The sequence below is a fragment of the Rhinoderma darwinii genome, chromosome 2 (assembly GCF_050947455.1).
Source record: "Rhinoderma darwinii isolate aRhiDar2 chromosome 2, aRhiDar2.hap1, whole genome shotgun sequence".
In the NCBI taxonomy this organism is placed as follows: Eukaryota; Metazoa; Chordata; class Amphibia; order Anura; family Rhinodermatidae; genus Rhinoderma; species Rhinoderma darwinii.
Window position 1 is genome coordinate 13013028 of NC_134688.1, and position 20866 is coordinate 13033893.

At 46.2% G+C, this 20866-nt stretch overlaps 1 protein-coding gene across 2 annotated transcripts in view; it reads right to left on the bottom strand.

Moving 5' to 3' along the window:
• Positions 1–39: 39 nt before the first annotated feature.
• INTS4 (integrator complex subunit 4) overlaps positions 40–20866 on the bottom strand; it is a 22815-nt gene continuing 1988 nt past the window's right edge. Inside the window, exons 2-23 of one of the 2 annotated variants that reach the window (XM_075851368.1) lie at positions 20621–20818; positions 20186–20303; positions 18904–19010; positions 17983–18168; positions 17384–17434; positions 16946–17034; positions 16668–16788; positions 16109–16180; positions 14173–14347; positions 13228–13433; positions 12504–12646; positions 10489–10604; positions 9462–9595; positions 8714–8871; positions 8530–8623; positions 7697–7777; positions 6246–6376; positions 4690–4749; positions 4377–4536; positions 1861–2004; positions 1535–1655; positions 40–1000 (exon numbers count right to left, since the gene is read on the bottom strand). In XM_075851368.1, coding sequence (XP_075707483.1) covers positions 807–1000; positions 1535–1655; positions 1861–2004; positions 4377–4536; positions 4690–4749; positions 6246–6376; positions 7697–7777; positions 8530–8623; positions 8714–8871; positions 9462–9595; positions 10489–10604; positions 12504–12646; positions 13228–13433; positions 14173–14347; positions 16109–16180; positions 16668–16788; positions 16946–17034; positions 17384–17434; positions 17983–18168; positions 18904–19010; positions 20186–20303; positions 20621–20818 — 2859 coding nt within the window. In that variant the 3' untranslated portion in view covers positions 40–806. The remainder of the gene's footprint in view (positions 1001–1534; positions 1656–1860; positions 2005–4376; positions 4537–4689; positions 4750–6245; positions 6377–7696; positions 7778–8529; positions 8624–8713; positions 8872–9461; positions 9596–10488; positions 10605–12503; positions 12647–13227; positions 13434–14172; positions 14348–16108; positions 16181–16667; positions 16789–16945; positions 17035–17383; positions 17435–17982; positions 18169–18903; positions 19011–20185; positions 20304–20620; positions 20819–20866) is intronic. The other variant, XM_075851369.1, reaches the window with a different exon arrangement.

Sequence of the window (20866 nt, forward strand, 5' to 3'; positions counted from 1 at the left end):
CACGAGCTCTTCCAAGAAACAATAGAAATGGAGAGGATGCGAAAAAATATTTTATTAGAAAAGAACACAAAAAATTCAAGATTCTGTACAAAAGATCCCAATAATCTCATGATTAGTCCCGGTTTGTGCTCAAAAGACAAAAATAAGATCATGATGAGCGTTCTTATTTTCACTTCTGCATCCGATAATCCAGAAAGTCCGATAATCCGGCAGAACCAATGAGGAAATTCTTATGTGATCGCCGCAGATTTCGCACCAACATTATTTTGCGCTTTCTTCCTGGACCCGTGCGAGTAAACTGAACCCCCAAATATAGAGACGTATTAGCTGTTCTCATCAGTGGTGTCCGGGCGCTGAGACCCCCCCCCCCCCCCCCTTACCAATCGCTAAAATAAAGGGGCTCCTGCCGCCTTCATTTAGGAGAAGTATCCACCTCTCCCTAAGTGCGGTGGGGTCTCAGCGCCCGGACCCCCTAATGACCACCTCTTTCATGTCTATAACTAAAAGGGAAAACAAATACTTTTCTACGCCGGTCCAATAATCAAGAAAGTCCCAATGATGCCGGATTAAAGGAATTTTACCCCAAGTAACGCATTGACCTACGACCAGCAGAGACGTCCATCGTGCAGGTGAATTCTTATATTCAGTATCATCCAGTGTGACGAAATACGAGCCGGCCGGAAGCCATTGTGAGGAAAACCAAAAACACGTCCGTTTCCATCTCGGCCCACAAAATAATTACAGACGACCTGTGCGGCTACCGGGAGAGGAACGTTTACCGATCTTTCTGAGCATATTTTGGGATGTCACCTCCTCGCTGGTTTGGGCATCAGAAAGACTTTGACGGGTTTGCTGAAAGGCAGCGTCCCCTCCGTGTTGTTCTCGGGGAGGGGTATGGAGTCCGTGCTCTCCCCCCAGGCGGTCTTGGACGAGCGAGTTAACACTTTGCTTCTGTTGGAGCTGTAGGCGAGCAGGAGGCTGACTTCAATCTGACATGGCTCTGCGGAAATAACACGGGTCATTCAGAACAGCATTTAAAGGGTTATTTAAATTGTCCGGCAACCAATAATGCGGGACTCTCACCCAACCCCCGGAACGCCCACCCACCAACAATACTCAGCTTGGGTGTTACATCTAATGATCAGTAACTTATCTGCATTATCTATTCAAGTGTGAAATCCATCTCACTCATCAGAGCTGCTCTTTCCCTCTTCCATGCTTTACACTGCAGCTTTGCTTGTCAAGACAGAATGAGCTTGAAAAGTGGCAACTCATTTTGTGAGGCAGAAAAGTGCTTTCCTCCACACCTTTTACTAAGCAGGGGGCGACAGTGAGCGCAAGAAAAAGTTCCACAATGTCTTCCTTCACACCTTTTACTAAGCAGGGGGCGACAGTGAGCGCAAGAAAAAGTTCCTCCCACAATAAAAAGAATATTAGATCTGTGCTCTACCCTGAGGCATGATGGGAGGGACATTCAGCCATATAAGTTTAGGAATGTTTAATGCACCGGACTGTGCCAGTCCCTGCTTCTTACCTGTCCAGGCGGTATGAGAGAGATAGACCTGTGATATGAGCCGATGTCTCCCTGGGCCAGGGTTTCGGAAGTCGGCCGGTTTCGGGTGAATAATCTGGACTTGCCCGTCTGGATACACAACCTTGGAGGAGACGTGTACAGATAAAGTATGACGACTAAATGACACAATTTCCGTATTATCTGAGTGGTTATAAAAGCCAACTGTCTGAAGCGGACTTCCAGATGTAGCAGAGCTGAATAGAGCCATAAACGACCATCTTAGCTCTGCTGCATGTCGAAAGTTGCAGACATTGCTCTGAACCACATAGTGTTTTCTCCGGACATACCTGGACCTTTACCGCGCACTGCGGCTCCTGGACGTGTTCCAATGTGGCGTCAACATCCAGGGCTACAACTAAACCGGAGGTGAACCGGATCGGGTTATCAGACTCTGCGGCCGGCTCGATGATGTGCGCCGAGGCCCTGTGAATCTGCAAAGCGACAGGACAATGGTAATAAAATGTATGTGCCCCCGATGGCCTGAAGACTGAGGGTCCTGCCATAGACACGTAGACAGCCGTTATATAAACATATTACACACGTTTCTTTACAAATCCAAAATATACATCACAAGGAACATATATAATGCGGGGTCCAGTTGTGGTCTAAAACTTATATATAATTCAGTATTTTGGGATGATACTCCACGGCTATCCTGCCCTTCCACCATGCTGCACACTGCAGTTCTTCTCCATCATGGCACGTCATTATCTGTGACTACATTTCAGCTAAGTACTCTAGTGTAATCGGAGCTGCTCTGTCTCATCAGATGTTAAGGCGGCTCCTATGTTTTTCCACCGTGCTTTACACTTGAGTTCTGCTCAAATCAGTGCACAGCTATGATCCGTAACTCCAGCTTAACTGCTTTATCAAGTGGAAGGCTGATTTCAGTGAATCTCGGACTCTGTCTCATCAGAGGCTATGCTGCCCCGTTCTCTCACTATGCTTTACACTTCAGTACTGCTCTGTTAGGGCACATTAATTAATCCCTGTAGTATAATATAAGATGTAACTCAGGATCAGTACAGGATAAGTAATGTAATGTATTTACACAGTGACTCCACCAGCAGAATAGTGAGTGCAGCTCTGGAGTATAATACAGGATGTAACTCAGGATCAGTAATGTAATGTATGTACACAGTGACTCCACCAGCAGAATAGTGAGTGCAGCTCTGGAGTATAATACAGGATGTAACTCAGGATCAGTAATGTAATGTATGTACACAGTGACTCCACCAGCAGAATAGTGAGTGCAGCTCTGGAGTATAATACAGGATGTAACTCAGGATCAGTAATGTAATGTATGTACACAGTGACTCCACCAGCAGAATAGTGAGTGCAGCTCTGGAGTATAATACAGGATGTAACTCAGGATCAGTAATGTAATGTATGTACACAGTGACTCCACCAGCAGAATAGTGAGTGCAGCTCTGGAGTATAATACAGGATGTAACTCAGGATCAGTACAGGATAAGTAATGTAATGTATGTACACAGTGACTCCACCAGCAGAATAGTGAGTGCAGCTCTGGAGTATAATACAGGATAAGTAATGTATGTACACAGTGACTCCAATCAGAATAGTGAGTGCAGCTCTGGAGTATAATACACGATGTTACCCAGGATCAGTGCAGGATAAGTAATGTATGTACACAGTGACTCCACCAGCAGAATAGTGAGTGCAGGTCTGGAGTATAATACAGGATATAACTCAGGATCAGTGCAGGAGAAGTAATGTAATGTATGTACACGGTGACTCCACCAGCAGAATAGTGAGTGCAGGTCTTGAGTATAATACAGGCTGTAACTCAGGATCAGTACAGGATAAGTAATGTCATGAATGTACACAGTGACTCCACCAGCAGAATAGTGAGTGCAGCTCTGGAGTATAATACAGGATATAACTCAGGATTAGTACAGGATAAGTAATGTAATGTATGTACACAGTGACTCCACCAGCAGAATAGTGAGTGCAGCTCTGGAGTATAATACAGGATCTAACTCAGGATCAGTATAGGATAAGTAATGTAATGTATGTACACAGTGACTCCACCAGCAGAATAGTGATTGCAGCTCTGGAGTATAATACACGATGTTACTCAGGATCAGTACAGGATAAGTAATGTAATGTATGTATACAGTGACTCCACCAGCAGAATAGTGAGTGCAGCTCTGGAGTATAATGCAGTATGTAAGTCAGGATCAGTACAGGATAAGTAATGTATGTATGTACACAGTGACTCCACCAGCAGAATAGTGATTGCAGCTCTGGAGTATAATACACGATGTTACTCAGGATCAGTACAGGATAAGTAATGTATGTATGTACACAGTGACTCCACCAGCAGAATAGTGAGTGCAGCTCTGGAGTATAATACAGGATGTAACTCAGGATCAGTACAGGATAAGTAATGTAATGTATGTACACAGTGTCTCCACCAGCAGAATAGTGAGTGCAGCTCTGGAGTATAATACACGATGTTACTCAGGATCAGTACAGGATAAGTAATGTATGTACACAGTGACTCCGCCAGCAGAATAGTGAGTGCAGCTCTGGAGTATAATACAGGATGTAACTCAGGATCAGTACAGGATAAGTAATGTATGTACACAGTGACTCCACCAGCAGAATAGTGAGTGCAGCTCTGGAGTATAATACAGGATATAACTCAAGATCAGAATATATAACGTGCCGGATTACTGGCAGTGTATTGTACGTTCTATGCCATATGATGTGGTTCAGCATTGGACCAGATCAGACATCATTCCCTGCGTACAGAATTCATCATGGCGGCCATGGTCACCTGTTCAGGAAGAGTTAGACGTAGGAAGCTGCTTTGCCGCAGGGAGGTCTGCAGGATCTTCACCATCTCTAAGGGTTTGGAGTTCACCAGGCGAGGCATAAGATCCAGCAGCTTGTCCACAAAACTCTCCTGCATGTGGGGGAGCTCGGAGATGAAGCACCTGCGAGGACGACGATAGAAACAGGAAATAATAATCATCACAAACCTTCTATTCCTGGTACCAGAACTCATGAGGATTCCTTTTAATCTGGCATCCGGTAGACTGGATACAAATGCAGCAAAATCCTCAGCTGGACAACAGCTGCGCACTCACCTCTGGAAGAAATCAACCTCTTGCAAGAACTGCTTGCACAAACTAAACAGCGGCTCCTCCCTGCAGAAGGCAAAAAAAAGACACGATTAATATTATTCTATTTTATTTTTTTTATACCCAATTCTAAATGACGTCCCCCCTACACACACAGTGCGATCATTTATGTAGAGGGATCTCATATTAAAGGCGTTATGTGGGGACCATAAAGTATTATCCGTATATTCCCTGCAGTATGTGATACACTCGCTAATATACATCCCGGTCCCCGTCGCACTGATTATGAGATTTTTATAGCGCTGCCGGGGGACCTGAAGTCGAGGTGCACAGTCTTCCTTTATGGCGATACGACTCTTCGTCATGTGACCGGCCACGCTATGTAATCGCTGTACTACTGCTGCTTGTATATACAGTACAGCGGAGCCGGTCACATGACGAAGAGTCGTATCATCATCGAAGAAGACCGTGCACATGACTTCCGGTCCCCCGGCAGCGCTATAAAAATCTATGAAAATCTCAGAATCAGCGCGACGGGGGACCGGGATGTATATTTCGGCAGTCTCGACCTCATACCAGCACTGAGACATGAGGCACACTGCACCTTATACCTCTGATGTTAGCCGTGTCACAGTGAATGGAGTTACGATAAAAATTCTAAATTCAGATCAAAGGAAAATATTTTGCAGTATTGTTGTCAAGTACATCATTTCCCATAGGGAAGTCCAGCTTTGCACAATTGTCCCAAAATTTTAGCCCTTTTTGTTAGAAGGGTCCCTCAACAAAAAGCGGAGTGCATGGATCCCCAGCGATCAGCTGTAATCTGCGGGGAAACCTGGTAGTAGGTGTTCAATTTCCCTGCAGCACCCCCACAGGGGAAATGAAGCATTACACAGTGTCCATTCACATCAATGTGTGGTCTGTGTAATGTATGGACCAGCCGGGTCCTCCAAAGAGCAAAATGTTATTTATGGCAGGCTAATGGAAGATGATCCTGAATAAGGGAACCCCTGAGAGTAACTCAGAATTCCCTAACATGGTATTTAAAAACGGGTGTCATAAATAATTAAAGAATAGCAATATCTCCTGTGACATTCTCATCTTTCCTGACCCTATTCCGTTTCAATTTCACTCCAAAAATCCAATTCACTCATATTTCCCCTGTAATGATTTTGAGAAATGGGGTTGGGGCTTTGTCCCTGGCATGAATTTAGTAGGAACCGCCCATTACTGATCAGTCTGCAATTCGAAACTAAAATACTTTAATTAAGCCCCGCCCATTACTGATCAGTCCAAATCAAAACGAAGCACTTTGATCAGTAATGGGTGGAGCTTAGACCACAATTCAAAACAAAGCACTTTCATTAAGCCACGCCCCTTTCCAGAAAATACACCTACAAACGTGGAGAAACCCCAGCTGTAAAGTCACCACCTTCTCTGGCAGGTGAGGGTTTGCTTTCTGTTATTTCTTAGTTTTCACAAATTTTTAGGTTGTGTCCCTTTAACGCCGTACTGTTTATGGAGATCGGGGGTGATCTGTTCTGGTCTCTTAGGTCACTCACCCTTTGGTGGTCCGAGCAGTTATAAGGAGCTGGAGGGCATTGGCCTGTAACCTCATGTGATGAATGATGGCCACTTGCCGGTTCGCCAGTCCGCTGTACATGAACTCCATCTTGTATGTGTCCTCCAAGATCTGGAGCAAAGGGAATAAAAAACAGAATCACGAGCAGAAAATGTAAAACTGAAGTCTTCCCAGGACACCAGGTGCAGCATTGGGAAACATTCGCAGGTTTCTCAGCTTTCTCCATGTAGCAGGAATTATCCCATCCACACTATGTACTTAAAGGGGTCCTCCTCCTAAATTAAAAAAACATGTTTAACCCCTTCAGGACTCAATTTTTGACCTTAAGGACCCACAAAGTTTTTGGGTTTTGGCTCAACATCATAAATGTTTTATTATTACGTCTACAGATCTGCTTAGAGCCTTGTTTTTTTGTGGGCGGAGTTGGAGGTCTTTTGGGAATTTTTTTTTGGAGTGCAAGTAAATTAATATTTTTTTTTTACAATGGCGGAAGGAATGAACAATACATTTTGCTTTATTTAATTTTTTTATGTCGTTTAACATAATGGAGACTAAGGCCCTGTTCACACAGTTTTTTTGCAGGCAGGAAATTCTGCCTGGAAAAATCAGCTCCGTTCTTTTGGTTTTTGTGGGTTTGCACCACACGCGTTTTTTTAGGCTTTTTTTTTTTAGCTCTCTCTTCAACAGAAAGATGGCATAAGCCTGAGCGTTTTTTGCCGAAACGCGTCAAAAAACGCGTTTATTTCCGTCTCCCATTGATTTCAATGGGGTTTTTGAGGCGGAAAACGCCTCAAGATAGGGCATGTCGCTTCTTTTTGCTCGCGGTAAAAAAAAAACGCCTCCACCTCAATGGGAGTCAATTTCGGCCGTATGTTGCCGCGGCAAAAAACTCTTTGTGAATAGGGCCTGAAACTTTATTATAGAGGTAATTTCGAGTACGTTCATACCCAATTTAAAAATTATTAAAAAAATTGTGTTTATTGTGTTTTATGTATTTGCGGCATGATTTTAGTTAATGATTAGCTTTGTTTAATCATTTTTAGCCCCATTAGCGGACTCGATGTCATATGTCTTTATAAGACGCACAGGCATCTATTCGGGAATACCTACAGCCCTGCGGACCATTTATGGGCCCCAAGCTGACAGTATAAAACGGTCAGCCCCTGTGATCGCATTGACGCTACTGGCAGTGAGATGACAAAGGGAGCCCCCTCCCTTTTTCACCAACGCGATCAGCATTGATCACGGTGCTGGACGGGTTAAATGGCCATTAGTACTGGAGGGCGGCCGTCAACCACAGCAGTTGATCGCGCCGCAGCCATCACGAACGTGTATCGCTGCGTGTTCTTCTCCATATGTTTTGACCACATTGTAACCCAGCAGAGGATAGAAGGAGGGTGGGACACATCAGCGGGAATTTGGGGTATTTACCTGTTTGACGGCCGTAGCAGCCAGAGAGTTCTGCTTCACATAAAGGGGCGCCGCGAGACTCCATAACTTCTCATTCAACGCCTGGAAATCACAGGAAGAAGCGGTTACACTTCCAGCAAAGTACATGAAATTACTTTAATGTGTAGCTAAACGTTGGACAAACTTCTGACATGTCAGAAGTTTGGATTGGTGGGGGTCCGAGCACTGAGACCCCCACCAATCGCTAGAACGAAGCAGCTGAAGGTCTCGTGTGAGCGCTCAGCTGCTTCGTGTCTGTTCGGCTTTGATTACCATAATGTTCTGTGCTGGAAATAAGGGTCTATTCACACGTCCTTGTCATATCACAGTAAAACCATGTAGTTTCGCTGCGATTTTGCGAAAATCACGGGTTGAAAAACTCATTGCAACGTGTAAATAGACCATAATTTCTGCATTATTGGGCGCCAGATTAAAGGAATTTCACGTATTCGTCAACACAAGATGTTCGCTATAGGAAGGTAGAGAACATCTTACATCAAGGCTGAGATCTGATGGCTTAAAGATACAGGCCCGAGGCTGCACTACTGAGAGACTGATGACATCATGTCTCCTGATTTCTGTCAGGTGCAGTGTTATTAGGATAACCTCGTGTTTGCTCCAAATCACCATCTATATCAATGTTCATACATAAGTGCTGATATTTAAGTTAGGACGTACATATTGATGTCAGTAGTGCAGCCTCAGGCTTGGATGGCTGCCACTCCAAGTGATTATATCCCAGCATACAAATACAATTTTTGTAATTGCGCTTGCTGGTGGACTGTCCTATCATTACTGAGACCATTAGGACCAACCTTGATGAGCAGCAAGTGACAGCGCAAGTAGGTTGCTGAGAAATCCGCCATGCCAGCCAGCTCGGACTGAAGCTCCCCTATTCTTTGCAGGTCCCTGGAGGGAAAGACATTATATATATATATTTGAACCCGACAAGAACGACCACATTCTCCTCCACCCTCATCAATGGGATTTCTCATTTACCGGATTGTGAACTCGAGAAGTTCCTGTGTCCCCTGGATATCCAGATTTTGAAGGTTATGGATTCTCTCCAGGCTGTTCTGCAGAAACTGCTGGGAAGGGTCTTCAGGAGGAGACTGACGCTCCAGATCTGGAATCCAGGACCACTTCACTCCCGGCAGCTGTGGGAAAAAGGAAGGAGATGAGAAGATTGATTCAAGGGACCGGAGCTTTCCGAGAGAGAAGCACAGACCCCCCTCTATGATGTCTATATGCCAAAATAGGGACAGAGGATGTCAGAATAGGGACAGAATAGTTTTTTCAGTCCCAATGGGGTATTCGATTGATTAGGGCCTAATAGGCTTACACCTATGGAAGATCTGGGTTTTTTTTTTAGGCCACAACTGCCATGGTAACCCATCAGCACTCGCGTCACGTGACGTCGATGGGGCGACAAAGGGAGCCCCTTCTCTCTGTTAAGCTCCGTAAACACTATTGCCACTATTGACCGCGGCATCTAAGGGGTTAAACGGCCAGGATCAGTGGTGTCTCTGAGCCCGGCCTATACAGCAGGAGCCCAGCCCCGCGCCCGTGCGATCATCGTGACCTCAGTGTATGTCAAGGAGCTTTTAGGTACGGCAATGATGTACATTTACATCGCAGTAAGGGGTTAATCGGCTATTTTGGCTTGTTTAGCGGTAGGAATATCAGTTTGGCTCCTCCTTCCTATAACGTTACACAAATCACGATCACACCCATCCCCCCGACTTACCGTCAGTGCTGGCACCAGGTGTGAGAGGCTGTCCCGCAGGTAGGCATAGTGGCGGAACGTGTGGTCGGAGAACAGAGCTGGCATGGTGGGGCAGGTCTTTGCTGCGTTGAAAATCAAAACCAAAACGGCAATATCTGAGAGGTGACGTTAAGTTCCAGCGATTACATAAACGGGACAACAAAAAGCAACGCTCCGCTCCTTAAAGGAACGTTCACGGCAAAACTGTGTGTTTTGCGCGTTCGTTTTGTATGGACTGTTCCGTGAATCATTGTAGCCGGAAAAGTTCTGCAACTTTCTAATATAATTTGTGTTTTAATGCGTCACTATTTTCAAGACCTCTGCTTGCTGTCAACGAGTGGAAACCTTATTTACATCCAGGGGATGAAAACCCATCCTGATCATGTCCAGCTGACAGCGGTGTAGGGCTCATTTTGTAATAAACCCAAACAGTGGACAGGATAAGTAGAGAGATCGCTAAAAATAAGAAAGATTCACTGACAACAAACAGAGATTTGGACAACTGCAATGAGCTGATCAAATGTTGAAAGAAGTCTAAAATATACTTTTAGTCATTACTTATCAAGGGCTACATAAAAAATATTCACAACAGTAAGAATGATTTTCCATCTGGTAATATCATGCAGTGTATTCCCTATTAAAAGGGCTCTCCGCTTTGGATAAACCAAACTTGTTAGAAATGTCCCTTTATCATAAGCAGATCACAAAGTGTCCCCCCATTAGGACCCCCAGCGATCAGCTCTGTGGGCAAACCTGGCAGTAAGTGCTCAACTTCCCTGCAGCGCCACCACAGGCAAAATAAAGTATTACACAGTCCAATTATATCAATGTGTATAACCGCTCTCCACTCTGACCAAGTGATGAGGATCCTGAACGGAGGACTCCCCTCTATTACCTCCGAATTCCCTAATAGGGTGTATGAAAATGGGGTTTTATAAACTGAACAATCCCTTTAAGGACCAGCGTTCCCAATTATGGCCAAGGGGAGATAAGCACATGAAGCGGATACATGCTGGATCATCCATATCAGGTTCCGGTGTATCGAAGAACGGGTGTGTACTCAGGAGCTCCGGCACCAGGGACAGGACCAGGGTCGGGTGTCTGCTGCCCAGGTATTTCAAACATCTGCAGAATGAGGTTAATATGAAAAATAAAACACACAGAGGCTGGAAATAAAGCAGTGTGGTCAGAGCGCAGACCAAAGGACGTCTGCGGCCGGCGGATATTGAATGCAAGAATGGGGCTAGGGGAGTACGTTGCCACCTTTTTTTGGATGGGAAGGGTTGTGGGGGCACATATTGTGACACTTATTTTGGGGGCACTGAGTGTGGCACTGTTATTTTATTGCCTGTGTGTGGCACGGTTATTTTCAGGGACAGTATACTGATGCCACTATTATTTTGCCAGTGTAGTATTTAGAGGCATTGGGCAGCACGGCAGGCGCATCATCTCGGAGTCACTCTATCTAATTGTTGCGTATTCTACCTGTGACTGCATTTTATCAGCGCTGTATTCTCACGTATGATCTGCAACGTGATGATGCTCCGGTATCCGACCACCATATGGCGGTATTATTGGTAATTGTAAAGTAGTAGAGTTCTATGACTGCAGGAGCGAGTGTACGCCTGTCCCTGACTGGAAGAGCGAGTGTACGCCTGTCCCTGACTGCAGGAGCGAGTGTACGCCTGTCCCTGACTGGAAGAGCGAGTGTACGCCTGTCCCTGACTGCAAGAGCGAGTGTACGCCTGTCCCTGACTGCAAGAGCGAGTGTACGCCTGTCCCTGACTGCAAGAGCGAGTGTACGCCTGTCCCTGACTGCAAGAGCGAGTGTACGCCTGCCCCTGACTGCAAGTGCGAGTGTACGCCTGCCCCTGACTGCAAGAGCGAGTGTACGCCTGTCCCTGACTGGAAGAGCGAGTGTACGCCTGTCCCTGACTGCAGGAGCGAGTGTACGCCTGTCCCTGACTGGAAGAGCGAGTGTACGCCTGTCCCTGACTGCAAGAGCGAGTGTACGCCTGTCCCTGACTGCAAGAGCGAGTGTACGCCTGTCCCTGACTGCAAGAGCGAGTGTACGCCTGTCCCTGACTGCAAGAGCGAGTGTACGCCTGCCCCTGACTGCAAGTGCGAGTGTACGCCTGCCCCTGACTGCAAGAGCGAGTGTACGCCTGTCCCTGACTGCAAGAGCGAGTGTACGCCTGTCCCTGACTGCAAGAGCGAGTGTACGCCTGTCCCTGACTGTAAGAGCGAGTGTACGCCTGCCCCTGACGGCAAGAGCGAGTGTAAGCCTGCCCCTGACTACAAGAGCGAGTGTAAGCCTGCCCCTGACTGCAAGAGCGAGTGTAAGCCTGCCCCTGACTGCAAGAGCGAGTGTAAGCCTGCCCCTGACTACAAGAGCGAGTGTAAGCCTGCCCCTGACTGCAAGAGCGAGTGTACGCCTGTCCCTGACTGCAAGAGCGAGTGTAAGCCTGCCCCTGACTACAAGAGCGAGTGTACGCCTGCCCCTGACTGCAAGAGCGAGTGTACGCCTGTCCCTGACTGCAAGAGCGAGTGTACGCCTGTCCCTGACTGCAAGAGCGAGTGTACGCCTGTCCCTGACTGTAAGAGCGAGTGTACGCCTGCACCTGACTGTAAGAGCGAGTGTACGCCTGTCCCTGACTGCAAGAGCGAGTGTACGCCTGTCCCTGACTGTAAGAGCGAGTGTACGCCTGTCCCTGACTGTAAGAGCGAGTGTACGCCTGTCCCTGACTGCAAGAGCGAGTGTACGCCTGTCCCTGACTGTAAGAGCGAGTGTACGCCTGTCCCTGACTGTAAGAGCGAGTGTACGCCTGTCCCTGACTGCAAGAGCGAGTGTACGCCTGTCCCTGACTGTAAGAGCGAGTGTACGCCTGTCCCTGACTGTAAGAGCGGCACTTTTTTCCAACACAAAACTGCAATATAACTTGGAATTTCACAAAACCAAACGTCCAAAATTGTAAAACTGTCTGACAGATGATCACAAATAAAACAAAGACGTGTGATAATTACTTCCAGATGGAGTCGCGGTCTGTGGGGTATTTGGAGAGGTTCTTCAGAAGTTCCACCAGGGCGAGCTGGATGCATTCCTTAGTGGAGACGTTCGCACAGCAGAGCAGTTCATGTAAAGCCTCTCGAATGTCCCGGGACGAGTCCTGCAGAAGACACGAGGAATACACAGTAACATTGGGGTCCTAAGAAATTTGCTGCCCACCAGGGGGTCCAACCATGTGCCAACCAGGGAGCCGGAGAAAAACACATGCCAGCTGGCCATAGATTTGACGCCGTTACCACGCTGATCACTTTATGGCATTATGGCTTTTTTGTTTATAATACCACGGCCATCTCGTCCGATTGGCTGAGAGTGATCACGTGGCTGCATCTACAGCACCATAGAAATTACAAATAAAATGTGGGTGCAGCCAATCAGACAAGGGCTGCAGAATTTGCATATGGCTCAGGCTACTCTGAACGGGAGTTTTGGAAGTCGCTTATTGAGTGCAGTAACTTGTCTTAAAGGGGTATACACATCTAACCTACAGGATATGCCATAGATGTGTAAGGCTCCCTGACCGATAGTGGGAATGGGGGGTTCCTGTGACCCCGTTTGTTGATTCATGGTGAGCTCTTTCCCCTTTGCATTAAGTGGAGAGGTGGCCGTGCACAACAATAGGTGCCCAAATTTAAATGTCGCCTTAAATGTCACACATTTGTAAACTACAGGGGGGATAATCACCTCCAGCACTGCCAGGATGGTGTCCAGCTGGTCCTCCCGCAGGGTTATGTTGTCGGAGATCTTGCGCATGGTATGTATGGACTGCAGCCGGACTTCTTCTATCTCATCGTTGAACATGTCCACCAGGAAATCCAAGCACTTCTCTGCAAACGGGCGGGAAGAACGAGCCAGGAGGCACAGAGATTCCACCGCTGCGATCCTCACCTCTGAAGGAAACAGACCAGAAGTAGTAACCGGATTCAGATTGGCATAAATTCAGCTTGCTGTCAGTGAATGGGAGCCTTTTGTTTTACATCCAGAGGCTGAAAAGCAGCACAGTCCTAATACTTCTCACAGCTGAGGGTTTGTTACAATTGTGTCCGGTCACAATCCCACGCGAGATAAACACATCAGAAGAACAAATCTCTGTCGTGTTACAATGTATCAGTGCAGGTTAAATTTATCAGTCTGGAGTCTTTCTAGACTGGATACAATTGAAAGAAATCCTCATATATCATAAGTATTAAACTTGTAATGTTTTCCACTTACTGACAGCAAACAGAGATCTTGAGAAAGGAGGAGCCGCAGCGCTGGTTTTGCCTGATTAAAGGAACACTCCAGAAAAAAACTGATACACTGTGTCATGCTTAGTGCAGGACCAGAGGGGGCGGAGCATGACAGTATCGGTTTGAATGGAGTGTTCCTTTAACTCGGCATAAATGCTGCAATGGTGGAGGCCAAATTAGAGGTCACCCAGCTTTCCCCCAGAAGACCCTAGGACTATTTAATGGCCATTGTTTTTATTTTTAAGGTTCAATTTCTTATAACACCAGTGAAATAGTGCCCCTAGTGGCCATAATTATGACTGCACATCACAAAGCATTTTGTATTCTGCTATCCCAAAACGTCACCATCCGTATTCTTGCCGGCTTGTAAACTAGAAAACCCATAAAGGAGTCCTCCTACCATACATCTCATCCTCCAGACCATGAACAAATGCTCCGCAAGCCCCGGACTCGATCAGGTTCACAGCTTCGGTATCTAGTTCCTCGCGAGGGGCGTCATCCCCCCACTTTCTACCGCTGGAAAACTCCCCGGAGCTGTATAGCTCTTTTGCACGTTCGTGCGCGGTTCTTTTCCTCTGTGTAACAAGAAGAAGCCAAGGAATAAAAATCAGGTTCACATAAAACTCCACCGACTATTGGAAAAGTTACTGACCAGCCCAAAATTTTTTATTGCTACGGACCTATGTAATGTCATGACTTTAAACGCTCGCTGTGGCTAAAATATAAAGGACTAGACCTTAGTGTCATATTAGAGCCCAGAATCTTAGCTGTAAAATGATACCAGGCTCGATATTCTAGGGGCAATATTCAGGGCGCAGCTCTCTTTTGAAGTTCGGCAACAGGATGAAAAGTTTCCTAATTCTGTGTCTGTGTAGAGGAGGAGGAGGAGCCGAGAGTGAGAGCAGGAAGTGAGATCACAGCCTGTTCATGTCATCCGACCCCCTGTACAACCTCCAGTGACCCCAGGAGGGGTAATACAGGACCCTTTCTTCATGTTATCACCCCCCTTACTAATGAGAGAGGATATGTGGTCTCTGACTGTCACATTCAGGGGGGGGGGGGTAATTATTTTCCACCTACTACAGGGGTACAAATATTCACAGATCTAATCAGGACATTCACTGACTCTATAACTCCAACGAATGAAGACAAAGGCATAAGAGACATGTAGGAACTCCGCACATCTTCAATTTAGCTTCTGCTTGGATCAGATTTTTATGGCGGATGCAGATGGCTCCGTACGCTGCGTAGCGGTTATGCAGCAGAATCGCAGCTCGGCCGCTATTCCGGACCGGAGCCATCTGCTTCCGGCATAAAAATCTGGTGCCCGGAGGCAGCTGATCGGTGCGGGGTCCGGGTGTCGGACCCCCACCGATCATATACTGATGACCATCAGTTGTCTGTGCCCCGACAATCCCTTTAACAGCGAGACAATTTGGGCCTTAAAGATCAAGATAATTTTTTCATTTATGACTCGTCGCATTCAGTCAGCCAGAACTTTTTTATTTTGAAGGATCTACATTTAAGGCGTTTTTTTTTTTTCGCGGGACGAGTCGTATTTCTTTTAGCCATCATTTTCGGGTACATATAGGACAGTGTTTAATATATATTTTAAGTTATGTCATCTTCTAATCCCTGTAGTAGGGGGGAGAAGGAAGTTTCCTTAAATGTGACACATCCCCTCTGATTGGTTAGGGGGAGTGATAACATGAAGAAAGGTTCCTGTATCACCCCCCTGTGGTCACTGGAGGTGGTACAGGAGGGAGATGACAGTAACAGGCTGTCATCCTACTTCCTGCTCTCATTCTTAGCTCCCACCTCCTCCCCTTCACAGACACAGAACCAGGAAGTAAAACTTTTCATCCCGCTCCTTGACTTCAAAGTCCTTATATTCGTGTTTAACGTCATGATGTATTACATAGTGCATTGCATAGAGAGCTTTCCCACTCCTGCTGCTTCCAGCCTTGGAGCTTAGATAGAGCCAAGTGGGTGCAGACTATGTATGCAGGTCTGTATCTGCTTCCCTTCACACAGCCATAGAGTTAAAATATACAATTCTGACTACCTACAGCCACCACTAGGGGGAGCGCCCTGCATAAGGATTTATACAACTCCAACTGAACTCTATAATAAATCCATATGCAGTGAGCTCCCTCTAGTGGTGACTGTAGGTAGTCAGAATTTTATCATTTATCTCTACAGCTGTTTGAATAGAAGACAGGGATTTGGAGCGCTGTAATAAAAAAAGAGCTCTGTCCCCTGTGAAGATATACTTTTGGCTATATAAAAAATTAAAAGTCACTAACTTATTCTCGTAAGGTTCACCGTTCACTTACCCTCAGGTCCGACATGAGTTTCTTATCCAGGGTCTGCTCCAAAAAGTGGGGACTGACTTGCTGCATGGAACCCTATAAAAACAATACAATCAGCTTCAGTCCAATCAGATTCCACCTCATTCACCTATTGCAGTTTATAAAACCGCTTCTCCCTCCTTTATAACGGATGGACTGCTACGTAAAGAATACAGGATACAGAAGTGCCGCGTCATCATGTGACCCCTGCGAAACCAGCGCTAGGTTGGATACGTTAGGGGCGGTATGAGATTAGAAAAAATGGTTGCTTTGCTCCAGACACAGCACCACCCTTGCTCATGGGCTGCATGTGCATGTTCAATTGAATGGGACTAAGCTGCAATACCAGAAACAGCCCATGGACAGGGGTGGCGCTGTTTCCCTACATTCCCTTTAAGATGTCTCAACAACAATGAGGAGTCTGTGTTCAGCTCAGCGCTGTGCCATGACGATAAAGTCTTTAACCCTTTCATCCACTCTTTAGAGCAATCAGGACTGGGCAGGTGGGGTGTCTATATGATTCAATGTAGCATTCATGACTCACCAGCAGTTTGCAGGCCTGGACTCTGACCATCCACGATCCATCGCTGACCATGTGACAGACCTTCCCGAAGGCTTCATCCACCAGGCGGATCTCCTCGTTGGAGGACGGGATAGGAACAATGCTGAAAATGAGAAAGAACTATAGTGCAATGGAAGAATAAAGCGGAAAATGTCACCTACGTGTAGGATGCCCCCTACTGGAGGGGCGATTCTCTGCAGTTATTCCGAAAGGTTCTAGACGGGGAAAAAAACATACAGGGAAGTAAACGGGAAAATTACCTTTCTGGATACAATTGACTAAGAACCCAGACCAACTCTACGGCCGCGCTGCGCACTTGTTCGTAATCGTCAGTCAGCAGCTTACAGGCCTGTGTACGGGAGGAAGGAGGCAAATATTCTAATCTCATATTATACACAAAGCAAAAAGCTGAAGTGTCCACAGGGCCGGTCACCCAGCTTTTCTAGACTCCTGAAAAGGACTTCAGAACAGTAAGAAAGCCGAGTACTAATCGCTGTGGGCGAGGCTACGGCGGCCATATTGATCAGTACCCAGCTTTCCCAGGTGCAAAAACAACTAAAAAGCAGCTGAATTTTTTATCTTTCTACAAGAACAGGATGACTTCATACGTAGACTTCACAATATCAAAGACCTGACCTCCCGTCCCCTCACTGTTCATGTCATTATTCTATATGGACGTATATTACAGAATCCAATACCTGGCTGTACAGGACTTGCTGCAGCTTCAGGCCTCTCTCGTGCAGCTGCAACTACAAAAAAAAAAAAAGATACACAGGACGTGAAAACGTATGTAAAGTATTTCTGTCGACGTAGAAAGAAAAGAAACGGTCTACCATTGCGCAATTTCCTGATTCCCAGAAACCTTGGCGACAACCGATGTGACTGTCATGAACACTTACGCTGCCGAAGACGTAGGGGATACGTCTTGACTTTAAACGTTTGCCGCGACTTAAATACGACGGCTAGAGCTTAGAACTTGGTATTGTAACATATGAAAGCCCAGAATTGTAGCTTTCAAATGATACCAAGGTGAAAGCTCTAGGTGTAATATTTGGGGCACAGCGCCGGTTTGAAGGGGAGCGGGATGAAAAGTTTTACTTCCTGGTTCTGTGTCCGTGTAGGGGAAGAGGGAGCTGCAAGTGAGAGCAGGAAGTAAGATCGCACCTCAGGGGGCGATGTAGGGAGTTATCTTTCATGTTATCACCCCCTCTTTTACCAACCAGACATGATATGTGGTCTCGGTCACATTTAGAGGGTCTTTTTTTCTACTACAAAAGGTGGGCAGCACATCAGTTACCATGGCTTTTATGGCAGCCGTCCGGACGCGGGGGTCCTGATCGTTGAAATAACCGCCGATAATCTTCTGTACGTCTTTGGCGACCGCTCCTTCCGTATCCTTCAAAGGGGTTTTATCTACAGCTCCAAGGCAGCCAAGAAGCTGAAGACACTTGTTCCGGACGCCGTGAGACGTGTCCGAGAGATACTGCCGGCAAAACAGAGCAGAGGAGAAGGTTACGCCACACAGTCCTTGATAAACGAAGTAGTCCTCGTGTACACGGCCGCTATGGCCTCTGAGCTGTATGGAGCCCGAATATGGAACCCATAGACTTGTATTTCTCTGTTGGATCTCCGATTACGATACGATTTTTCATTACACATTCTGTATCAATTCCTCATGGTTTTCAAAATCCCTGCTTGCTGTCATTGAATAGCCACTCAACACACTCACAGGGCATAAACATCTGTCCTGGTAATGTGACGGACACACAGGTGCACGGCTCGTTACAGTACGGTTATCAGAGCTGTGTCTTGTAACGAGCCCTCCATCTGTGTGTCCGTCACATCACCAGGACAGATTTCTATCCCCTGCGAGTAAACACTGAAGATTCCTATTGAATAACAGCAAGCAGAGATCTTGAAAACCAGGAGGAATTGTATTGGAAACGGTATAACTTTTCATTATACAACGATTAGTATGTATTTGCTAAAATATGACACCAGCCTATTTTAGACCTTAATGACCAGGCCATTTTTTACGTTTTTCCATCGTCGCATTCCAAGAGCTATAACTTTTTTATTTTTGCGTCGACATATCTGTATAAGGTCTTGTTCTTTGCGGGACAAGTTGTATTTTTGTATAGCACCATTTTGGGGTACTTATAATTTATTGATCAACTTTTGTTAACTATTTTTGGGGCGAATAGAAAACTCTCGCTACCTTGTAAGCCACGTCCACCAGTCTCATCCGGATGGGTACATTGTCCACAAGCTTGATCCCGATCTCTAATAAAGTGTCCAGCAGCTGCGCAAGAACCTGATGAGACTCTAAAAAAGAAGTCAGAGGGAAAAATGTCATGAAAAGTCAAATATTCACAATCATCTGCACAGTCTTCCCCGATGCAACGCAGAAAAGCGACGGACAATACGTACCAGAGGAAGAACATGCCAACGTCCCTAATGGCTGGAAGCTACCCAGATTATGGGAAATAGGGGGTCTTACAAATACCCAGTAAAGAGGAATTGTCCCCCATTTGCGCCTTATGAAATAAACATGCAAAAGTGCTGAAATCATGTTGATATTTTTAATGTCTGTCTCCGACTTTGAACGTTATTTCTTTATTAGATCCTAAAATTAACTATATATAGAGCTCCAAACTCCAGCTGTAGAGTTGAATGATAAAATTGTTATTATCTGCAGCCACCACTAGAGGGAGCTCATCGAAGATGGATTTTCTATTAGGTTTCAAGGGAGATGTATAAATCTATATGCAGTGAGCTCCCCCTAGTGGTGGCTGCAGGGACTGTAGATAAAATTTACATCAGGTTTTGAACAGTAAGGACTTGTTCACACAGCACTAAAAACAAAATCATGTGTAAACACGTCAAAAATTTTAGCATTTTTGCAAAGCGCTTTTTAAAGTACAGGCGTTTTTGACGCTTTTTTTTGCCGCGTAATTAGAACTCCCGTTGACTATGGGAATTAGGCTCGTTTTTGGCACCTTTTACGCGCCAAGAAATGACTTGATGCTTCTTTTTTTACACAACGCGTTTTTAAAAAAAACACGTTGTATGCACTACAATGCGTTTTCCCATTGATGTCAATGGGAAGATTAAAGAATGCGTTTCGTACGTGTTTTTCGGTGCGTTAAACGAGGCAAAAAGGCGTCGAACACACGCTGTGTGAACACGGCCTTAGGGGGACGCAAAATATATAGAGAACAAGCCGAAACGTAATCAGAGGGTATTTATCATAAGATATTCCAGCCAAAGACATGGAATGCATATGTCTGATCAGTGGGGGTCCAAGTGCTGGGACCCCCAGTAGTTAGGAGAATAGGGGCTCTGTGTGTCCCCCCTTTAGTGTCTTGAAGCTGGGCTAAGGTGGGAGGAGACAGTCACCGTTTCTGCCGCCCACGTCGGGGTCTATGAAGTGTGACGGGCACAGAGACTCCACCCCTAGCACTTCTTCCATTCTAGTGACTCCGGAGGGGGGCACTTACTTTCATTCTGGAGAGTATTAATCGCATCATCCACTATGGAGTCCGGGCAGAACCCCGACGTCTTACACAGCAAGCCTAACAGAGACGCGATCTTCAGTCTCACCGACGTTTCATTTTCCTGCAACCCAAAAATTGCAAATTTAGACGTCAAGTCGTGCGAAAACTCCGAGCAGTTTCTCGACGATCTGCGGCTGGGAAAGATGGTCGACGACCAATATGAGAACTATTACAGCTCTTCGACTGGTTAAAACCCAGCTTTCCCAGTGTCCTGAATGATAAATCTGCCTAGTGAGCATCCCCAGTGCTCATAATGCTGCATAAAGAAGATTTGCCATTCAGGAGTTTAGAAAAGTTGGGTGACAAGCAATGGCCGACTGTTAAAAGTCATCATTATATTTGTCGTCTCCCCCCCCCCCCCCCTCCCCCCCTCCTTACCTTGTAGTAATGCTCTAACAGGATCCGGACCACTCCTTCCACGCTGTCGGCCTCCACGGGTTTGCGTGCGAAGTGCAGGAGGTACTGCAGGGCGTCCGCCGGCGATGTCGCCTTGCAGAGGTCGATGTGGAGAGCGGCGGACTTGCTCGGTTTCGTCAGGCGGAGTTTCTTGGCTGAGAGATCTTCAATCGGCTGCAGCTGCGTGGAAAAATAAACATTTCGTGGTCAAAAAGCGTTTTTTTTTTG